This window comes from Zonotrichia albicollis, chromosome 2 (assembly GCF_047830755.1).
Source record: "Zonotrichia albicollis isolate bZonAlb1 chromosome 2, bZonAlb1.hap1, whole genome shotgun sequence".
NCBI lineage: Eukaryota > Metazoa > Chordata > Aves > Passeriformes > Passerellidae > Zonotrichia > Zonotrichia albicollis.
In genome coordinates this window covers 18280063-18302178 of record NC_133820.1, presented here as the reverse complement: position 1 = coordinate 18302178, position 22116 = coordinate 18280063, and the positions used below count along the sequence as shown (strand labels likewise).

Sequence of the window (22116 nt, the reverse complement as noted above, 5' to 3'; positions counted from 1 at the left end):
TGTAATTCCCACTGCATTTAAAAATCCATATCCCTGCTCCTGCTCCTGCTGAGTCTGGCCACGATTTTTACTGCAAAGTCCAACCAAATGAGCAGGGAAACTGGGGCTGGTTAGAGACATTGCCACCTCTTACCTGAGTTTCTCTCTGCATATTCAAAAACAGAAATGGTGTCATCACTCAGGAAGTAGGAAATGATGAATTTACGGTCCTTGTCCACGGCGACGTCCGTGATGAGTTTGGCCGCGTAGCGCAGGATGAAGCTGTCCATGCCATACCTAAACAAGCAAAGGAGCAGGTAAGGAATCACAAACAGTATGAGAAAAGCTTTCACCCCTAAGAGATGCCTTCTCCTGCGTTTTGTAACATGCATTAATTGTGTTATTACTGCACCAAGAAGGAAAATGGCATAAGATTCACTACTTTGTCAAAACCCATTTTCAGCTTAAATTAACAGAACCAGATAGAGTTGGTCAGACAGAAAGGAATAACTTTCACGGGAAAATTACTTCTCTGCCACAGGTCTGGAATTAATTTTTATTCAAGTTGAATTGCAAATCGAGCCCAAAGTTACTTTCCAGAAAATTTTTAAAGGAAGAACACATTTAGCTATGTATATTTTCAAAGCAAATTCTGAACAGCAATTCATACAAGGATTATCTCCCACAAATTCAGGTCTACCAGATGACCTTACTAGCTAGATATTTATTAATATATAGCTAGTGTTTTAAATAACTTGCAGTGTTTGTATACACTCTATCAATACATTCCCAAGCCTTTTTTAACTGCTTTCCTCTTTTACAATGATTTTCCAGGTGAATCTGTAACAGGAGATTTTGCTTTTTTGCTTTGGCTTCCACAACTGCTGCCTAATAAATCATTTCATAATGGAAAGTAAAGTGTTACAGCTTTAGTAGTGCTACAGTAAACTGCATGAAATTCAGCACATAAAAAAAATAAGTAAGTATCAGAAAGTCAAACAAAAACAAATCTGTGTTGGTCCGCTGGATCATCCAAAATTCCTGACTAATGCCTGGACTAAGATTTCTGTCAAACTCCCACTGAACACAGCAGAGGGAAGGAGGTAGAGGATGGAAGGGTCATAACATTTGCCTTCTCTAAAGAGAAATTTTACAGAGTTCACAGAAAATTGGAGTACCATTTTCCAGGCCTCATGCACCTGTCCTTTAAAGTCTGATGAGCTGCATACTTTGCTGAAAAAAAATGACATCCCCACATAACATTTATCTCCTTCACAAAAATACATAATTTAAAAAACTGGAATAGTTTTTCCCACAAAATACCTGTCTTTCACCAGGAATTGTCTGTAATCCTTATGGGGAGTCTGGATGACCACACTCTTACAGGAGTTCAAAGAATCTTCTTCAGAACCAAATCCATTATAAGGAGGAATAATTTTTTCTGGTTTTGGAGGTGGTGGAGTCTTATACTCAATTGGGGTGAAATCCACTGCAGCAAAGAGAGCAAGACTTATTTGTTACTGCTGTGATGAAGGCATTTTACCAAGCATTTAAACTTCCAATATGAACAGTTATTAGCCCACTTCTGTAACAGCCTACAGATCAAAGTCAAACCAGGATCCCTCCTACTGTTACAGGGTAGAAAAAGACTCCATAGAGCCAACAGCAAAATTATTTCTTCAAGGGTTTCAGGATTTCATCTATAATCTCAAAATGTTTGAAAAATATCATTAAGATACACGGGTAAAAGGAAAGACAAATACAGTTTCAAAATGGGATAAAATAGTAAATTAAAAATTCTAAATTAATTTTTCAGTTTCATCCTTTGAGACAACATGATTAAGTAAATAACTGTCCTATGAGTTTCCTGCCCTATGCTTTTGGCTAGAGGAAAATAAATACATAAATAAATAAAATTTTATTCATTACTTAAAGCAAATATATATTAAAAATCTTTGGTACACTAAAACCAATAACTTTGGCCCACAACTCACTATACCCAGAGTTTTGGGAAGCTTTGTTTTTCCTCATTTTCCCCACACTCAAGTCTTGTCCTGCAGTGATCAGTGGCCCTGACTATCCCACGTACACAGCAGGAGCTGTCCTGACCCAGCAGAGGCACATCTGGCCAGGGACCTGCACTCAACTCCTACAGAGGCACCTCCCAACGGTGCTGCTTCCCTGATTGTCATTACTCTTCTCTTGGTGAAATTCCTGTCCCATTTGGCCCCTTGCTGCATCCCTGCACTGCTGCAGGACAGCTTCCAGTGCATTCACATAAAACTTCAGAGAGGAGCTCAGTCTGCTGCTTAAATGAGGTTCATGGAAAATGGAAAAGGGAGAAAAAAAAAAAGGAACTTGCATATGGGAGAAAGCAAATGGGCAGATCTGAGGCAAAAGAAGACAAGAGCCACGGGAACACAGAATAACTCAGGTTGGACAGGACCTTGGGAAGTCTGCTCAGCACAGGGTCTGCCTCAGGTCAGAGGAATTAAGAGATTTGAGAACAGTGTATTTCATGGACCCCATGAAATAAAGGGTTTTTTTCCTTTGAAACTTAACTTTTCTACCCAGAACTGAAGAGAGATGGATAACCTAAAGTTGTAGCATGGGTTTCAGTGCAAATAGAGGAAGGTGACAAAACTGCTGGCACTTTGAACACTGAACTGGTTTGTGATTAAAATGTTTTAGACATGGCTATATCAGGAGATCGAAGAACAACACTCCTAAAATCTGACTTGCCTAACAGCATTGTGAGTTGAAAAATAAAGCAAGCATTCAGATGTCAGAATTTTCTTTAGCCTGAAAACAATGAGCTCTCCTTTAGCCTTTACCTCTCAGAATATGGTCTGACTCAAAAAGCTGATACTTTCACCTGAATCAGTCAAAAAGGGTGTTGCAAAACCACACCAACATTCTTCTCCATAAAAACTTCATGTGCCCTTTCTGGGACTCAGAAGCAAAAAGGCCAAGCCCAAAGAAAGACCATTGAGAGATCTTCAAAGTAATTTTCACCATGAAAGAGTATGTGTGTACAAACATGCACCGAAATCACAGACTCATAGGATCATAGAATGGTTTGGGCTGGAAGGGACCTTAAAGATCACTTCATTCCAACCCCCCTTTCATGGGCAGGGACACTTTCCACCAGACCAGGTTCCTCAGAGCTCCATCCAGCCTGGCCTTGAACAACTCCAGGAATCACAGAATCAATCAGATCATCTGAGAGCATCAAGTCCAACCTATGACCAAACACCACCTTGTCAGTCAGACCATGGCACAGATTGCCATGTTCTATCTTTCCTTAAAATCCTGGTGGTGACTCCACTGCCTCCCTGGACAGCCTATTCCCAGAATGTCTTCCTAATGTCCAACCTAAACCTCCCCTGGAGCAGCTCTAGACTGTGTCCTCTCAACCTGTCACTGGTTGCCTGAGAGGAGGGCTTCATCCTCCTTTCAGGGAGCTGTAGGGAGTGATAAGGTCACCCCAGAGCCTCCTTTTCTCCAGGATGAATACTCCCAGCTCCCTCAGTCACTCCTCATAGGACTTGTGCTCCAGACCCTTCCCCAGCTCTGTTGCCCTTCTCTGGATCTGCTCTGGATGGGGCATCTGAGATTTCTCAGGACAATCTGTTCCAGAGCCTCACCCTCACAGCACAGAACTTCCACTTAATATGTAATCTCAGCACACCCTCTTTCAGTGTGAAGCCATTCCCTCTTGTCCTGTCACTCCAGGCCCTTGTATAGTCTCCATTTTTCTTGTCTGTTCTCTTCAGGTACTGAAAGGCCACATTTAGGTCACCCCAAAGCCTTCTGAACTGCCCAGTTCTCCAAGCCATTGCCCACAGGAGAGGTGTTCCTTCCCTCTGATTAGCTTGGTGCCTCCTCTAGACTCCCCAACAGGTCCATGTGCTGGGACCCCAGGGCTGGATGCAGCTCTGCAGGTGGGGTCTCAGAAGGGTGGATAGAGCAGAGAGGCAGAATCCTCCCCTCCCCTGCTGCCCTCGGTGCTTTGGACACAGCCCAGCACAGCCCTGACCTCTGGCTGAGAGGGCACAGGGCCAGGGCATGTCCAGCCCCTCATCCACCAGCACCCCAAGTCCTGGATCTGCCTGAATACTCTGGATCTGCCCATCCCGTAGCCTGGATTGATACTGGGGATTGCCCCAGCCCAGGTGCAGCACCTTGAACTTGTTCTCATTAAACTTCATGAGATTCCCATTAAACTGTATGAGATCCTCTATTTTCTAAGCACTGTTTGTGACCAAAACACCACATTTTCACAGCTGCACAGCGTGTGCTTGATACAGGCAATTCCTGATAGCATAAACAGGGAGCCTGTAAATCGCATAGGTAGAGCAGGAGGGTAAACCCCGACGCCTGTAGGTGCTGAGCACCGCAGGTAACAGACAGGATCCGCCGGCGAGATTCCTGCTGGATTCTCCGCTGGATTTCTGCCTGTATTACCACTGGATTCCCGGCTAGATTCCCACTGAATTCCCGCTGGCTTCCCCGCTGGATTCCAGGCTAGATTCCCACTGAATTCCCGCTGGATTCTCGGCTAGATTCCCGCTGGATTCCCACTAAATTCCAGGCTAGATTCCCACTGAATTCCCGCTGGATTCTCGGCTAGATTCTCGCTGGATTCCCACTGAATTCCCACTAAATTCCCGGCTAGATTCCCGCTGGATTCCCACTAAATTCCCGGCGGGATTCCCACTGAATTCCCGCTGGCTTCCCCGCTGGATTCCAGGCTAGATTCCCACTGAATTCCCGCTGGATTCTCGGCTAGATTCCCGCTGGATTCCCACTAAATTCCAGGCTAGATTCCCACTGAATTCCCGCTGGATTCTCGGCTAGATTCTCGCTGGATTCCCACTGAATTCCCACTAAATTCCCGGCTAGATTCCCGCTGGATTCCCACTAAATTCCCGGCGGGATTCCCACTGAAGTCCCACTGAATTCCCGGCTAGACTCCCGCTGGATTCCCACTGAATTCCCGGCTGGATTCCCACTGAATTCCCACTAAATTCCCGGCTAGATTCCCGCTGAATTCCCGCTGTCCCTCCCGCTGGATTCCCGATTCCCGCGCCGGGAGCGGCGGCTCCGCGCTCCCACAGCGCCACCCGGTGGCGGCGCGGCGGAAGCGGCGCGGGGCTGACGCTGCTCATTAGCCCGAGCGCTCGTTTTTAATTAGGGATTATGGAACGGCGGATTTTGGCTGCCACAAGCCTCGCCTCTTTGCTCAGGTGTCACAAGTCCTGCCAGAATCACGTACCAGGTACTCCTTCTCGGGGCACCAGGGCACCTGCACGGGATCCTGGCTGCAGAGGAGAAGAGCTCCTGTGTTTACACGCTGGTCACAGTCTGCATATTCACACCCATGCATAAGGCATTCATTAAGAGTGGCTGCAGCATTTCCCCTTTTGTTAACTTGAGCACATGTGGGTGAAAATTAGATTTATAAACTAGAAGGAAATTGTAAATTAAGAGGAATAATGTTTTGTCCCTGGAGGATGTGTTGAATGCCTCTCAAGTGAAGCTTGGACTAAAGTGAAATCCAAAGGGAAGTTCAGCCCTTATAGCCCTTTGGTTCTCATCTCATCTCTGAAGTAAAATGAACTTGTGTCATTCACAGAATCATAGAATTACTAATTTTAGAAGAGACCTCTGAGATCACCCAGCACTGTCAGGTCTACCACAAAACCATGTCCCTAAGTGCCACATCTACACATCTTTTGAACATTTCCAGAGATGGTGACTCCACCTCCACTACTTTCCTGGACAGTCTGCACTAGCTTGACAACCCTTTCAGTCAAGAAATGGTTCCTAATATCCAATATAAACCTCCTCTGAGGCTTTTTCATATTGTCCTGTCACTTGTTTCCCAAGAGACAACTCTTGCCTGTCTAGGTTCACTAAAGAGAAAAATACAAACATCCAGCCTTGTGTCACCTATATTTTCCAGGATTTTAAAGGATTACATATTCACATTCTCTCCTGTGAATGAGGAAATTCAGAAAGAAGTTGCCATGGAGAAATACAGGTTACAAAACTAGTCAAAAACTAATTTCTGGAACTTGTGAAGAGCCAACTACACAAGCTCAAAACTCATTTCATCTTTGCTCTGCCACACAGCATTAGAGCAGAATCAGACAGACAGGTGGCACTTAGATATAAAATGTACTCTTCTCAGAGTGATCTCTGGTGTTTAAGAAAATTACCTCTGTCCAGTCTGGAAAAGGAATCAATTCTCACTTCTTCCAGGCTGTAACATTTTCAGTGTAAATTTACAGTGGGTAAAGAGTAAAGCGAAAGTCTGGGATTACAAATTTTACTTCCAGAAAGAATAGCACAGGTATTTTTGCCATGCATATTTTCATCCCTTGTTACTGCAGTAACTTGGGGGTTATTTCACCTTGTTTATCAAACATGGACCACATACTTGTAGATTTCTCACAACTTCAAAACCTGAGTGAGACTGGAAAAAGTACTGGGAACAGCAAGAAACAAAACAGCTGCAGCCACATCTTTAGCATAGAAACAATTTGAAGACAGCAAAGCCTTCTTAGTAAGAAAAACTAAATTCCTCACAAAGAATTTGTTGCCAGAGAGGCAGCATTAAACCAGCTTGAATGAGCTTGTCAGCTTTCAATTTCAATATATATTCTGAGATTCTGGTATAGAGTGTGAGATTACCTTCTGCCCTCATTGAAGAACTGCAGGAAAACCCTCATGTGTTAGATAAGAACATATTCAAGGAAAAGCCAAGTGCCACATACTTTGGATTAGAATGATAGCTACACTGAATATCAGGGTACAGAAGCAGGAAAGAAATTCTGCCTTCAGAGGAAGAGGACAGGCACCTCTGAGCAATAAAGCCAGAAACAGGAAAGAGAATAAAAGAGGTGGTGATAACCTGGGGAGATGGCAGCTGGCATAGTGTTCTCTATACATCAGAGGAGATGTATGACAAACAGCTGGGACTTTCTAGTGATAGTCTGATTCACAACTGAGGTAAGAAGCAAAATAAGAAGGCAAAAAAACCAACCATGTCCACCTTTTACATGCAGGAATAAAGAAAACCTAGTGTTCACAGAACTGTCCATGCAGCTGAAACATCACAGCATTCATCCTGATTCAAAGAAAACCTCCATTTACAGTCTTACTTCTTAATGATTATTTCAGTTACCTGGGCAAAAAAAGGAATCTATACATGCACAAGTGCATTTAGAAGCTGCTGCTCAGTCTCCACCACGTGCAGTGGAGAGGTTAAACGCCAGAGACACTGACCTCTGCCGAGCCCAGTGAAAATTGGCAGCCGGCTGCGGTGCCCCGCGGAGGGAAAGCAGGGAGCCAGCTGTTCTCCCGATCTCCAGGAGCAGCTGCTGGCCAGCAGCACAGAGCCCTGCCCCGACAGCGGGTCACGGCCGGAGCCTGAGAAATGAGGGGGTGGGAGGGGTGGAGAGCCGGCACAGGAGAGGGATCGCAGGGTGCTCGGAAAAGCCTCAGCAGCCAGGCTTGGGAGGTGCTGGGACAGGGAAGAAAAAGCTGTAGGAAACCAGATTTTCCTGGTTTTGTTCCATCTTGAGTAATGTGTTATTTAAGAAAGAATACTTTCTACTCTGTGCTAAGATATTGTATTAAGTGAGAAGGACAAATACCAGCTTCCCCCACTGTACATCAGCCTGTTTTCCATTTCAGCAGGGTGACCACAACACCCACGTGGCTACAGAGTCTTTTTCTCCTCCTCTGAGGCTGCACTAGCAAGTCTGGACAGATAATTCACATATTAATGCATTTTCTTTTGCATTCATAGTACTTCTAGGTGACAGTAATGTCATCAGCTTCCTACTGAAGAGCATTAGCTACATTCATCAATGGAGAAACTCTGCTTCTCACAAACATATTAAAGTAGGGAAACCCCACATTAGAAATACATCACTTTCTTCAAGAAAAATCTAAACTACTCTTCATTCTCCTGAAAGGCAAATTCTGTGGGCAAGAAGCTTGTGCTGAAACTGCAGACTCAAAAATAAATGTCAGCTTCTCTAATGGCTTTGGCAGAAGAGTATAAATTGAAGGGGAGTAATATAAAAACACAATAACAAAACAGCTGGATTGGTGCCATGAGGTGCTGAGTACTGTTCCTTGATGTAAGAACTAATTTATCCACTTGCTTACTCTTTCTCAAGTAAATGATCTCCCTGGACTGGAACTGCAATTAAGTCAGTTCCAGTTTTAATTGGATGGGAGTGGAATTCTGAGCACTTTGTGGGACTGAGCCCACTGAGAGTACCTTGTACATCCACAGACACACACAAAATGTGTTAATCACTAAGAGTAAAAGGTGAACATTCACTAGTTCTCTCTAAAAACCTGCTTTTAAGCCAAAACCTACCCTGATTGTACTCCTGGTCCCTTCCAGTTAAAAAGTCATACCTACATTTTTTCAATCCTTGTGGGGAAAGCAGGAAAAGAATTTTACAGCCAAGGGTGTGAATCCCTTAGCTCCAAGAAAGTATTGTCTGTGAACAAGGCAGGTTGCATCAAGATGGATGGTTTTCCATGTCAGCCAGAGTCTCTGTCATCATATATCCTTAAAGGTATGTGTAAAACACTTCCCTGTTTCCCAAAGGTCTCAGCTAGAGCACATCTTTGCGTGTTTTGTGTCAACAAGGCAGAGAAACTGGAGAGAGCACTGAGAAAAATTATCACACATAGAAAAGAATGGACTATAAAGAAAGACTAAAATGATTTCCCTTAGCAGCAAATGGCCTGGGATGGGGGCAGGGGAGTAAGGTTTTGTATTGGAATCTTGTACAGATATGTACAAGGTTATTAAAAGAGAGTACTGAGCAGTTGCTCCCCATGTCCAACAGAGATAAGAGAAAAAATTTACTCTTTCAGTTTACACAAACCAGCTTCAGAGTGGCTTTTAAGCAGCATTTTAAACTATGAGGTTAGGACAAGATACCTCAGGAGGCAAAGAAATCTCCTTTACTGCAGAACAGGAACAGACTAGACCACCTACAGTTTTCTAGAATTCTGCACATCAGCAACTTCTGAATTCCCCTAACTTGCAAACCACCTAACTTTCAACATCCAGAGACATAAGCAGTAATTACTGAGCCAGCATTAGGGAGGGGAAGGGCCTTTGCATTTGTGTGTCACTTGGTTGTTTGATCCAGGATGGTCAGCTGCATTTCATTTATTGCCTGCCCTGAGTAAGAAATCCCCACTCTCGGTTTGGGATAATTTGTTCAGACAGAGGATATTGCTGCCAAAAAGCAGCAGTGGTCTTGGCTGAAGAAATTCCCAGAGCAGAAGCCCCTATTTTGCATCTCTAGAGTTAAATTTGCTATTATTACAGGTAATACCATGGTCATTGAATGTGACTTCCTCACACACTGGCAAGATCAGGATTACTTTGGTACAGACATGCCAGGGTATTGTTGAAAAAGTCCTAATGAGAAATATTTTGCCAAATAATAAATCTAGTGTTTGAATGGCAATGCTACACCATTTAATTCCCCCAATGCAGCACACAAGCTCTGATACACACACACACATCTATTTGACCACAAGGTAACAGAAATAGTCTGCTCATTTTATTTCACAATGGCAAGGAAAGGCCATAGTAAGATCCTTCCAACCATCTCTGAATGCTCAGCTATATTTATTGAATGAACAAACTGCCAGAAAATAACTAAGTCATTTTTGCAGAAAGATGTCCATGATGGAACCATTAGCAAGTCTGACTGGAGATACTCAAAGACAGATAAATGAACGCCCCTATTGTTATTCATTTCCAAAATGCTTTTCCATAATGGACATAGTTGCTAAATGTTTCTAGAATTTAGTACTGAAATTTCACAAGATACACACTCTAATGGTCCAGAATACACAAAACTGCATGGTAAAAACCAATGATGTGGTAGACTAAAACTGTCATGTCAGAAAATCTTATTATGTGAGGATTCTAACATCCATATAAAATGAAATTTAAGGGGGAATTATTGGAATAAGAATCCCAATATAACCAGTTAGATTGTGCCTGGGTCAGTGTGGTGCTCGCTGCTGAGCCAAAGGCGGCTTCTGTGGTGCTTTACCCCAGAGATACCTTGGCTGCTGGAGATTGCAGCAGGGCACTGAGCAAGTCCAGGCTTGTCAGGGACTCCGTTTACCTCAGGAGAGAGAGCTTCTGGCGATGGTGAAGAGAAAATAGGAGTGGATTCTGCTGGAGGGTTATATCCAGATGTTTATTCCATGGTTACAGAGGTCTGAACCGGGGCAATTCCTCCAACAGAATCCAGGCCGCATGGTCTCATTAACCTTTTAAGCTCCGGGACAGGGTAAGGGGAGGGGACAGGTGAGCTACCAACCAGGTGAAAGGGGCAGGGTCTCAAGGGACTAGGGACACCTATCCAATGTCCCCCAGGCCTGAGGGACCAATCACATGATGACTTGCTGGTATGTTAGCCTGATTGACAGGGCACACTCAGCAAGGGGCGAGGGGGAAGGGAGAAGGTATAGGCACACCTGGGAAGGGACCCGGAAGTTTAAAACAGGACATTGCAACACACCGCAACAGGGAATGATTGAGCTCATTCTACTTATCCACTTACTACATGCTCTTCATTATTTTGTGACTGCAAACACAGCTATTGGAAGGGGAGGGGGAAGGAGAGAAGAAGTAATGCCAGTCTATCCATATGACTATTTTGTCACTGCAGTTTTCAAATAAAGGCATTAGGAGCAGAAGACATACATTATATGCTAGTTTTCAAGGGAGCAATGTATAAGAAAGCCCTTCTGGATTACCTGCAAAATTACTGCTTTGCTGCTAACAGCCTACAACAGATTGTTATTGCTAAAGGTTTTAATGAACATGTTTTGTCAGTAATAAAATTTGAAGACAGCTCTGCTAAATTTGGAAGTATAAAAATGCTCATAAGGAAAGGATAATGATCACTACTTACCAATTCCATACTTTTTCCTGTAATGTTCTTTAGTGAATTCATCACAATCACAAAGTAATATTTGCCTTCCCCAAACATTAATTACTGCCCCTATTTTCAAGTCACTGTCTTTGTAAAATTCCTGACGCACTGCTCCTGTCTAATAAAAAAAGGAACATTTATACAGCAGTTCCATAAATCTCAGAATCACACAACCTTTGTTAAAGCCCAGGTCTTTTAGAGTGTATGATTTAACAACCTTTGAAGTCCATTGGTAAGTGTATTTCACCCCATGTTAATTAAGCTCCTTCACTTGTACAAATGTGGGATTTACATACAGTAAATCTCAGTAGCTCTCATTTGAGCCACTCTCCAGTGGCAACTCAATTTCATAAATAAGTCTCTTTGTTGCAGAGGATAACAACCATAGAAATTACAAATCTATGATACAGATATTCAACATCTGGAGGCACTCAATAATTTCTGACCTGCAGAACATCCCGGATGTAATAGCTTTTGTTTCTTCCTGGCTTTGCCAACACATTGAGCAGGGTGTAATTGGTGATGGTGCCTGGATGATATGGAGCAGTGGGAGCATTCTGCAAGGAAAGAGACCAACTCTTCAGAAATATGGGTGACAGTGAAGAAAGAACCAGCAGGTTTGTTATACACTGGCTGTTATTGTAGTATTTTCTGGGAGAATTTTTAGTTAATACTAAGATTCTACTACCAAACCTAAAAGCCAAAAGTGTATATTCCAAAAGCCAGAATGTATATATGCCAGAAACAGCATTCAGAATCTTACTGTCTCTCCAAGGGTAAAGTCTCCTTTCTCTTGGAAGCAAACAGAAAGCCAAGGTCAGCATACCCAAAGTACCACATCATTCTCAACATCTGCTCTAAAGGATATTATTTTGATTGGTAATAATTATAAAAACATGCCAAGGACCATCCAGGATTGGTGCTATCCACTACACAAACAGAGGAGATTTAAGTCAGCATGATTTTGTTGGCAAAGATGTGTTTTTGTTTCTATTGTTAGTTTTAAAATTTCAGAAGTAATTTACCCCAATAATATCAAACTTAATATATATTTATGTCACATTTTTTAAAATTATGAATAAACTGCTGATGCAGAGTAATCAAAATTAGTTACTTTGTCTTACTACCTCTCCTGACCCCTCAACTTTTGATTCCTCTGCTGCCATTCTCAAAAATTCCAGAGGAAAAAACCAGTCCTTAAAATTGCAACATGAACCTCTGTGGTTGAAGGAGTCTGATATCATAGAGCCACTGCTAAATCAGCATCTCAGAATACAGGACTTACAAGGTGAGAAAAGTGTAACATTTTGCTGGTAGGTTTTTATTACAAAATCTTATGTAAATCTATGGTATCACAAATAGATTATCAATGTTAGAAGGAGAGGAGGAAAAGGCTCCCAGTATCTCATTCTATCTGTTGGCTGATGTTATTCTATCATCAGGATCTGTCAGGAGTGATACAGAAGTGTATCCAGATCAGTAATTTTACAACCATAATAGGTTACAGAAGATACAAACCCTTTGAAGATTTCTCTGAGTGAAGCCTTTCCCATGATTAGTTCCCAAGAAAGCTTATAGATGGAATCCTATTGATTTTAATTGGCTTTGCTTGATGTCCCAAACCCAGAAACTCAATTTTAAGAAATCACACCAGATTTGCTATGAAGAGATAATGTTACAGAATACTAAAACTGACTTTTCCAAAGGCTGCAAATGTAAGTCATAGATCAAATCTGTATTCACCTCAGTTTTACATAAGCTTATCAATATTAATTTTCTTGTCTTCCAATATTGCAGAGTTTTATTAATGTAGTTACCTTAATACATTAATATAGGAGAAAGAAAATCATAAGACGTCTATAACTAAATGCTCCTTTCAGTTTAAGCATGAAAAGCCTCAAGATATTTTTCCATCACTTATTAATTTACTACATAAGTATGTGTGCAAAACCTAAATCATTCAATTATGATTAATACTCTGAAAACACTTTCTAAATATCATTACAATCTTAATACAGGATTTTCAAAACAAGGCATTCAATACTTCTTAATTAGTGGAAGAATTTGAAATTTTCACTGCTCACCTTTGGAAGCTTGTCTCTTTTGAGGAAAAATGGAACCACATCCCGGCCTGAGTTTGGTGGTAAAATTTCTCTGATATCAATGGTGTCATCAGACAAATAATAACGGAGAACAAGTTCCCGTGGGTCAGGAAGCTTTGACTCTGGGTCATTCCACACACAAGAAAACCCCAAAACTTGTCCATCAAACTCCAGGAATTGTTTCAAAGTGTCAAAACGCTCATAAGGGTGGAAAGGATTCGTGCTCTCCAGGTATCTCTGGTAAAGGAGAAATTAAAAGAATTTTAATTAATGTATTTTTAATTATTTATTCCTAAAAACAGGATCACAACTGCATGGTGCTGTCTAACCTTAGAACACAGGCTTAGGATTTTCAAATCACACCTCACCATTACAACACATGAAATATGATTTATGTCATTATCAGAGAAGTATTTACAGGGTTGCTGTACCCTCAGAAAAAAACATGAAAACCATTTTGGATTGGTTTTAATCCTTGTTTTTCTTGCAACAAGGTCCTCTAGATCAGAGAATTGTTAAATTATTTACAGTACAGCTCATATTTTCAAGAAACTGCCTGTGGTAATCAGATGACTAGAACGCCAAATAGCATCACTCTTCCTGATTTACTCCCTTAAAAATGATTTCTTACAGATAATGTGGTGTAAAGAATCAATTTATTCTTTTCCCTTTGGTATTTTCTGTCGTTCAACTTTAAAACATAGATTTTTAACTTTTCATGTTACACAGTTGGCAGGTACTGAGTATGTTTGTTCTCCTCTCAAAACACACCCATGGGTCTGATAAGGAACAGCAAATGTTCAACCAAAGCCACTTTCCAGCTCATGTGGCAAGGTGCTTCCTGCAAAACCAGTAGCACTGGGTTAAACTGGGTCCCAGGATGATGATCCAGTCCAAGCACTGCATTTCTGTACTGTAAGTTCACATCTATAAATGGTGACTGAACAGAGAGTTTTTCACAAGTCCAAATCCACATGACCAAAGTGCATGAAAAGGGATAAGATAATCCTGCTCATCTACAAAATTGCTTCCAAAGAAAAATGGTGACAGACATTGATGAGACAATGTGAGTTGAACTGTCTGAACTGAAAACAATGTTGACTGTAGACAACTTATATTGTTGTCTAAATTTCTCTTTATCCACTAACACACCTTCTGGCCTTAAAAATCTGTGAGAAAAGGTCCATTCTTTCAGAGCATCAAATCTTAAAATAACGAGAGCAGAACCAAGTTATTTACCTTCCCAGTGCTCTCTTCCTTCCTTCCTGACCCTTGAAGATGCAATAGGCAACAAAACACAGCCACAGACATTGTCATCCGTGGAATACCATTTCCAACAATACAGGAGGAATTTCTTCATGGAAAGGGTTTTTAAGCAGTGGAAGGGGATGCCCAGGGAAGTGGTGGAGGCCCCATCCCTGGAGTTGTTCAAGGAATACATGGATGTGATATTCTGATCTGGATGACAAGGTGGGGACTGGTCACAGGTTGGACTTGATGATCTCAGAGGTCTTTTCAAACCTAAATGGTTCTGTAATTCTGTGAAATATGAGTCTAAATGGTTTACTGCACTTTCCACTGGCCTCATTTTCTATCCCATCCCATCTCATCCCATCCCATTCCTTCCTTCATACCTTCATTTTCTGGCCATGTACTAGGAGTCCAGTGAAAACCAATTTAATTTTGCTCAAAGTAGCCCAGAGCAATCAAAAAAAATTACCTTCCACAAATTAGGTGGTAATTTTTTCACTGAAAAGTGAAAGCATAAGGCAGCCAGAATCTACTAAATCACTTTTCTGGAATTTCTCAACAACTGAGAACATGAAGACATAGATTTTTGTAAATTTTGGTCTTCTGAAGCTCTTATTTCTCAAACCTTTTCTCCCTCTCCATTCTCTTTAGGGATTGATATGCCCAATTCTTGAGTGTTTTGCTTGTGGTTAAAAAAAATTAAAACTTAAGTGGGTTATGCAGTATCATACAAAATGGTGACACAGTCTGACAGTATCAAGACAACTCAGCATGTGTTTATATACACAGCTGTTACCTACAGGGGCTGAGTAAGGAAAAAGAAACCCATGGCCAGGCTGAGTCACCACAACACAGAACCAGATGTGTTACAAATGTGCTTTTCACTGGGGGACTGCACAAGCCTGGCTGCATGAATGAAGAGAAATCAACTTGTCGGCCTGAGAGTGCCTCAGAGACAGGGAAATTGTCCTACACATCTCAGTCACAGTCACCTTCCATTACTGCTGCTGAGGCCCACAGCAGTTTTCTCCCTGGGAGCACTGAGGATGCCACAGACACAGGGAGGATTTGCTGCTTCCAGAGGACCAGCTGGATCTGTCACAACAGGCTGCATATGGTGGGCCAGCAGTCCTAAGAGTCAGGTCAAGTGCCATTTGCACTCATATTAATCAAGAAAAACAGAACTGAAGGAAGCTTGTCATTATTCACAACAGAAAACATCACTCCCATTACTATTCCCCGAGGGGAAAAAATATTAATAAAAACAAACAAATCCTGCAAAGGGGAATCCACATAGAATCTAGGAGTTGTGAGTGAGACTTCTGGAGGTGTGTGTTTGTGTACATGTGATCCCATACACTCACAAAAGAGGGAGGCAAATAAAACCTCACAAGTCTTAAAACTGCAGAACACTGGGCTCTGTATGGTAAAAGAATTTACTTTACACATGTAAAGACCTGTTAAAAACCTCTTGGAGTAGAGATGAAAGATAACATATGAATAGAAGAAAGGAGACTGCAAGAAGCCATGGGTGTGTTGGAACCACAATTCCAATTAGATCATCCTTTAAACACTTTAAAAGTGTTTATTATCATTAGATTAGCTCAAGCAAAATCATAAGTAGAATATGTAAATTATAGTAGAACATGTAATAGGTACATCCTTTTTTTCTTTTCAGATTATTACTGAAAGGCTTATATTATTTTTCCTAATTAATTTTATTCTGTTTTAAAAGGTTTACAAACACATCAAAAGAAAATTATGTATATAGTACAACAAGGCACATACCAAAATGTTTAAATCCAAGTTTTCTCTAGGGATTTACTATGTTGAAAAAGCTACTTTCTATTTGATATTAAAGAAATAATGTATGTAATGCATAGAAGTAATATGCAGTCAAATCAAGTTTTATTGAAATTATTTCACCACTGCTGCCCCTCCTGACCTTTTGCCGCTCTGTGGTGTACGGGTCGTCTGGACGGCTGGCAGGAGGATTTAGTCTGATTCCTATCTTCCTCAGGAAATTTTTTGTGTACAGGTCACAATCTATAATCTTATATTTTCGGCCATAAATGGTTATTTCTGTGTTGATATTGAAATCATACATAGTATAGAACTGATCCTCATTAGGAGGTGGGAGTGGAACCAGGCCCCGCCGTAAAATAGTTCCTGGAAAAGAGAGTAAATTCATGAGGTAAACAATATTTGCTCTAAGGATCCCAACAGAACTAGGCTTAGAGAACAAAAACCTGCCTTAGAAGGGAAAAAAGTTTGATTATCAAGGGACATTGAACTGATATTGAGCTGAGCTTCCTTAAGGAGCACATGGAAAGTAGAGACGACAGGTGAGTTGGGCTGATTGCTGGTCTGAAGCAAAGAATCCATCTCAAAAATACAGAGCCACGACTTCACAACCAACAATCTCACAGAAACAGTATCCAAAAGAGAAAGAATGAGAGGAGAGAGAGGAGAAAAAAGAGAGATATTTTAACTTTGACAAAGTAATCAAATACTTAAATTTTGTTATTCATAGTCCTTAAATGAAAGGACTGTTATCCTGACAGCACTGAATTTTATTACCTTTTGAAGATTAAAAGACAAGGAAACTGCTACTGGCCTATCAGCTGAAAACTCTCAAATACCCAAAACTCTCAAATACCATTCTCAATGGTTAACTGGGTGATGCTTCAAAAGTACTCACTGCTTGTGAGCAAGACTGGAGCATCTTTCAAATGAGGAAAGGTTGAGTCTGGAGCAGAGATGACTTGAGGTGGGGGAAATGTATCAAAGTTTACAGACACCTGATGGGAGGGAATGAAGAAGATGGAGCCAGGCTCTTCTCCATGGTGCCCACTGGCAGCATGACAGCAAATTAAAAGACACAAAATTCCAGCTGAGCACACAAAGCCATTTTTTTACTGTGAGGGTGATCGAATACTGGAACAGGCTCTCCAAAAGGGTTGCAAAGTCCTCATTCTCAGAGAAACTCAAAAGGACATGGGCATCTGGGCATCTGATTCTGCTTGGAGCAGGAGCATGGACTGGAGAACCTTAAGGTATCCCTTCCTACCTCAGTGGTTTAGGGATATCACAAATATTTCAGAAATAACTTACAGGAATTTTAGAACCAGCTTAAGAGGTCCTAGGGAGAGAGGGGATAGAGAGGCAGAGCAGAAGGGAGAAAGACACCACTGTGTCTTTCTTTGGTGTTTGAAGGGCCTTGTTCCTAGGTGAGCCCATGGAAATTCTTTATTGTTCACTTTATTTCCTTGTAGACTAATTTCTATGAAATACCTTTCTTTACCACATTATCAGAGTTGTTTGTTAAGTTCTAATTCCTACAATAAAAATATATCCTTAATTTTTCAGGGGAATAAAGCAATAAAGCAGATTTACTTTATGTTCCCATTAAAATAATTATATAAGACCCATTCATCATCCTGATGTTTCACATGTACCGAATCCAACATGCTGGTTACTGACCTTTGACTGTAAAATAAACTTGAACCTCCATCTGCTTAAGCATATTAAACATCTATTTAGGATGTATCCTCATGAAAGGTGTTAGAAAATGTGGGATGTAGCACATTTTAATGAGATTTAAAACTGCATTGCATTAGATTTTAAAAACCATATACTTTAAAACATTTTGCCTGATTTTGGCTAATTCTTAGGTCAATCAACAGATAATGGGATAAGTCAGAGCATGCAAATCCTCTTGAATCATCACTCTAGCTAAAATATAATGGTTGATGATTTTCTAATATGAGATGTTTTCAGAGATTATATTCACTTCAGGTTTGGTGAATCAGTCTCAGCTTGTTTTTCATATCACTTTTAAGGGTGAAACACACATATCCATTTTGTTCTGAGGGAGAAGAATTTCTTTCTTAATGGAAAATGTCTTGTAGAGATATTATCTGTAGCAATCCTTTACTTTTATTAGGTATCACTGTGCCTGATGTACACATGTAGAGGGTACATTTCATAATGTTGAATTTGAAATTTAATAAAACCTGATCAGCTGGGGTTAGGTCTCATCATTTTAAAATTGTTCTTCCTTCTGGAAAATAATACATTTCGTCTAGAAATTTGTTGCAAGCTGTTAAAGGAGCATCTGACTGTGCAGTTTTCAGGTTGCTCAGGATGGATTGCTGTTCCTGATGGTTCTTTGGTTGTCAGTTTATTGAGCAGGACATGCTACTTCACCACCAAGCAGTGATTTAAATATTTGCATCTGGTCAGATAAGGCCCTGCTCTACTTTGCTCTTGGAAAGGGAGTTGGGGTACTGCTTTGCTCTGGCAGTGGTGGTGGCACTGAGCTCCCACACCATAATTTGTGGCATATCATCTTGGCTCTTGGGGCTTTGGGTTATTTGGCAACCCCAGCAGCTGCTTAAGGAGATCTCACTAGAAGTGAAGGCCTTTTGACAATGAAGCTGGGAAGAAAATTATTTGATGTCTGCTGCTTCTCTTCTCTGAAGAAGATATTAAATGTTATCCAGAGTTTCCTCAGCACAGCTCTCTGACTCTGCACAGCTCAAGAGTGCATTAGAGAGAGAAGAGGAATGAGTAATACCTGGAGTTTGTACATGCTTTGTTTGCACAGAAAGGAGGAGAAGCTACCACTATTATTCACAACAACACAAAGAATTAATCCCAATAAACAAGGAGGCTTCTTACATTCACTTATTCACCCTTCCAGAACATAGCAAGGTCATGATTTGGCCACCATCAAATATGGCAAAATCACAATTATTTCAAGGCCTTGGGGGAGGCTTAAACTCTTAGATAATCTGTTATATTGGAGGAGCTGATGCAACTTCACTTTCCCACTTGTACTTTCCTCTTCAGCCAGGCGGCCTTGGGAACCCAGCCAGGAGGCAGCTCCACTCTCTTTTTCAGCTGGCTGACCTTGGGGAAACCAGCCAGCTGCTCCACTCTGCTCTGGCTTGCAGGGTCTGGATTGCACTGGAAGCTACAGTCATCCCCACAGGAACAGAAATGACCTTTTGATAAGACAGTATCAGCCAGCCACAGTCCTGTTAATGGGAATTATATGTACAAAACACTTGCAACTGCCATACATAGCCTGGCTCTCTATGGGAGAAGTTTTTTTCTTATACTGAAAGAGTAATTATCATTCTGGCTGTGGAAGCAGCATTTGGAGTTTGTTATGTGGTCACGTTTTCTGTCCTCCTCTCCTTATCTTGACTTGGGCCTTGTGCACTGTGATTGTCCTGCTGTTTCTTGCTTTGGTTCTGGTTTCTCAAGTTCAAGGTCTCTGCGTTTCCTCCTCAGTACAGATTTCCTCTAATGCTTCTAATATTTGCCAAATAGCAAGGCAGTATCCAAAATTAAATGAAGTTTAAATTTCAGCTATTTAGTAGCAACCTTGTAAGTCCAAATTAATGTCCAAGTACAGCAGCCAGTTTCATAAAGCAGTTTTTAAAGTCACTGAAACATTTCCCACAGATCATTTACTTCATTAGTTTGAGATTTTGATCAATGGTAAAAACATGTTTTCTTGCTTTTTTTCTCTGAAGCCAATTTGTTTTAATTTTGTAAAATCATCATTCAATTTAGAAATTCTTCTAACTTCTTTGACCACTGTTCCTTCACCAGATCTTCCTGCAGTCTGTAAGCCTGTCCAAATTTCTTTCCACAAAGCCATAAGCACTGCAAGAATACAATGGGAAACTACTGCATTTCTCCAATCCCACCATTTCCAGACACCCATTAAGACCATCAAAGTCTAATTTGTGGGTTATGGCACAAGCACTCGTAATCCCATGGCCTCAAGGCATTAACCAGCCAAAATATCCTTGATCTACCCTGTCACAGCTCTATCTTCTCTCCAAGAAGCCTCCCAAAAACAGCCATCCCAGCTGTCTGGTTTACATCTTTTTTGACAGGGCAAACATCCAAGTTAGTGTGACCAGCACCCTCTGCCTTCAACAGCTCAATTCTACTTTATCCATCACTGGTTTTTGCGGTTCCTCTACACAACCCCTTTCCTGGCACTGCAAGTCTCCAATTCTCCACACAGACCGAGCCCATCCTGCTCCTGATGTCCTCACACATTTTTCTTCATGCACCTGTGCTCTTTTGTACAGTGCAGTTTGCCTTTTAGCAACCCATGCTCTCCTACAGCTGAACTCTCCTCTACAAATCCCTGGAATTTTAATTAACTGAAAAGTTGTATTTCAGCAGATGTGCAGAGAGCAGCAAAATGGTCAGGATCCTGAACTTCAGTTCAGTTCAGTTCAGCTCCTCACCCTGTTATGACCTTTACTGTATGATCATGGGTAAGATTTTCATTCCTTTGTGCTTCACTTTACCAGCTCCACAGTGCAGACAATCCCACTCCTGTTGTTCTTGGACTTAAAAATTCCAGTCAGGATAAAAAATTTAAACAATGTAAGACAGACAGACAGACAGACAGACAGACAGACAGATAGATAGATAGATAGATAGATAGAATTATAGTAAAAGAGGAAATGGGACAATTCTTTATTGAAAATGGTAAGATTAGCAGTTAATGATTTAGTATATATTTTTAAGAAATATTGTTTTTGCATATATTCAACAACAAATATTTAGAGCCTTTAACATAATAACTTTGTCATAGGTCTTCACTTATGAAGACAAACTCCAAGTGCACGTGAGTAGAGAATCTTCTGATGAGTGTCTCCATGACCCCTTTCACTCCTCATCATATTAATTTCTAGGACAATAAGAATATTTATGTAGATGTTTATGATAAAGTATAGGCCCTGTATCTATGCATCATCTGTGAAGCCCAAACACATTCCAAATAGTCCTTGGGCCTTTCAACCTACAGTTTTTCTTCCTTCCTAAACACAACCAATACACAGAGCTTCTTCACCAGATAGGCACCAGTGACAAATAAATTAAGAGCACTTTGGAGATCCTGGAACATTTATTTTTAATCCCTCAGATAAATATGTTGCATATACATATTTATCCCACATAAAGTACTCAGACAATCTCATAGAGACTTTCAAAACATCCTTGCATGGAAGACTGAGAAAATTCTTGTTTCTCTCAAATACTCTTCAGTTAGTTTTAGGTCCAGTATCAAAGGTGATTCCAAGAATCATTAACACAAGATACAACTGAGGAAACAGGAGGAAATTGTAGCCTTCCTGTCACCAAAAGAACAGGACTTGACTGCCAAGAACATTAGGACTGAAAGAGGCAGCCTGCACAACTCATAGTATGAAAACAATGAAAATAATTCCTTCAAAGGAATCAGCTTTGAATTTGCTTTATCCTGCTCTAAGGAATCTGGCTTCCACCTTGTCTCTCAAAGGCATCACCTCTGACTCTCTGTACTTCCTTTGTCAGTGGACATTTCCTCTAAGCCACAAACCCCAGAAGCAGCTGCTCCCACTCTTGGAGTACACAAGTCAAGGAAAACCTAAACCCAGTGATGCCTCCCACATGCTACATATGTGTGCAGGCTGGGGGTAAGGGAACAAGCCCCAACATGATTTTCTTCACATGAAAAAGCACTTGCCCAGGTAGGAGTAGGACAAGGTTTCATTGCATTCAAAATCAGTCCCTGTTGATGAGCTTAGAAAACTTCAGGCAGGAACTACTCAACACAGGAACAGCAGTGCCTGAAATACTGTTTTAAGAGATTCACAGGCAATTTATCCCAGTCCTAATAGTAATGATGCACATAACACCTTTAAATATTATCTTTTTCTGTAGACAAAGAAATTGATAGCATCTGCTGATCTGGGAAAAGAATA

The 22116-nt window shown here is 41.1% G+C and overlaps 1 protein-coding gene across 1 annotated transcript in view; it reads right to left on the bottom strand.

The window, feature by feature from the left end:
- The window catches only part of EFHC2 (EF-hand domain containing 2), a 58142-nt gene that overhangs the window by 21984 nt on the left and 14042 nt on the right, over positions 1–22116 (bottom strand). The window contains exons 4-9 of the mRNA XM_074534516.1: positions 16281–16504; positions 13067–13321; positions 11429–11539; positions 10962–11100; positions 1303–1468; positions 134–276 (exon numbers count right to left, since the gene is read on the bottom strand). Of these exons, the coding sequence (XP_074390617.1) occupies positions 134–276; positions 1303–1468; positions 10962–11100; positions 11429–11539; positions 13067–13321; positions 16281–16504 (1038 nt within the window). The remainder of the gene's footprint in view (positions 1–133; positions 277–1302; positions 1469–10961; positions 11101–11428; positions 11540–13066; positions 13322–16280; positions 16505–22116) is intronic.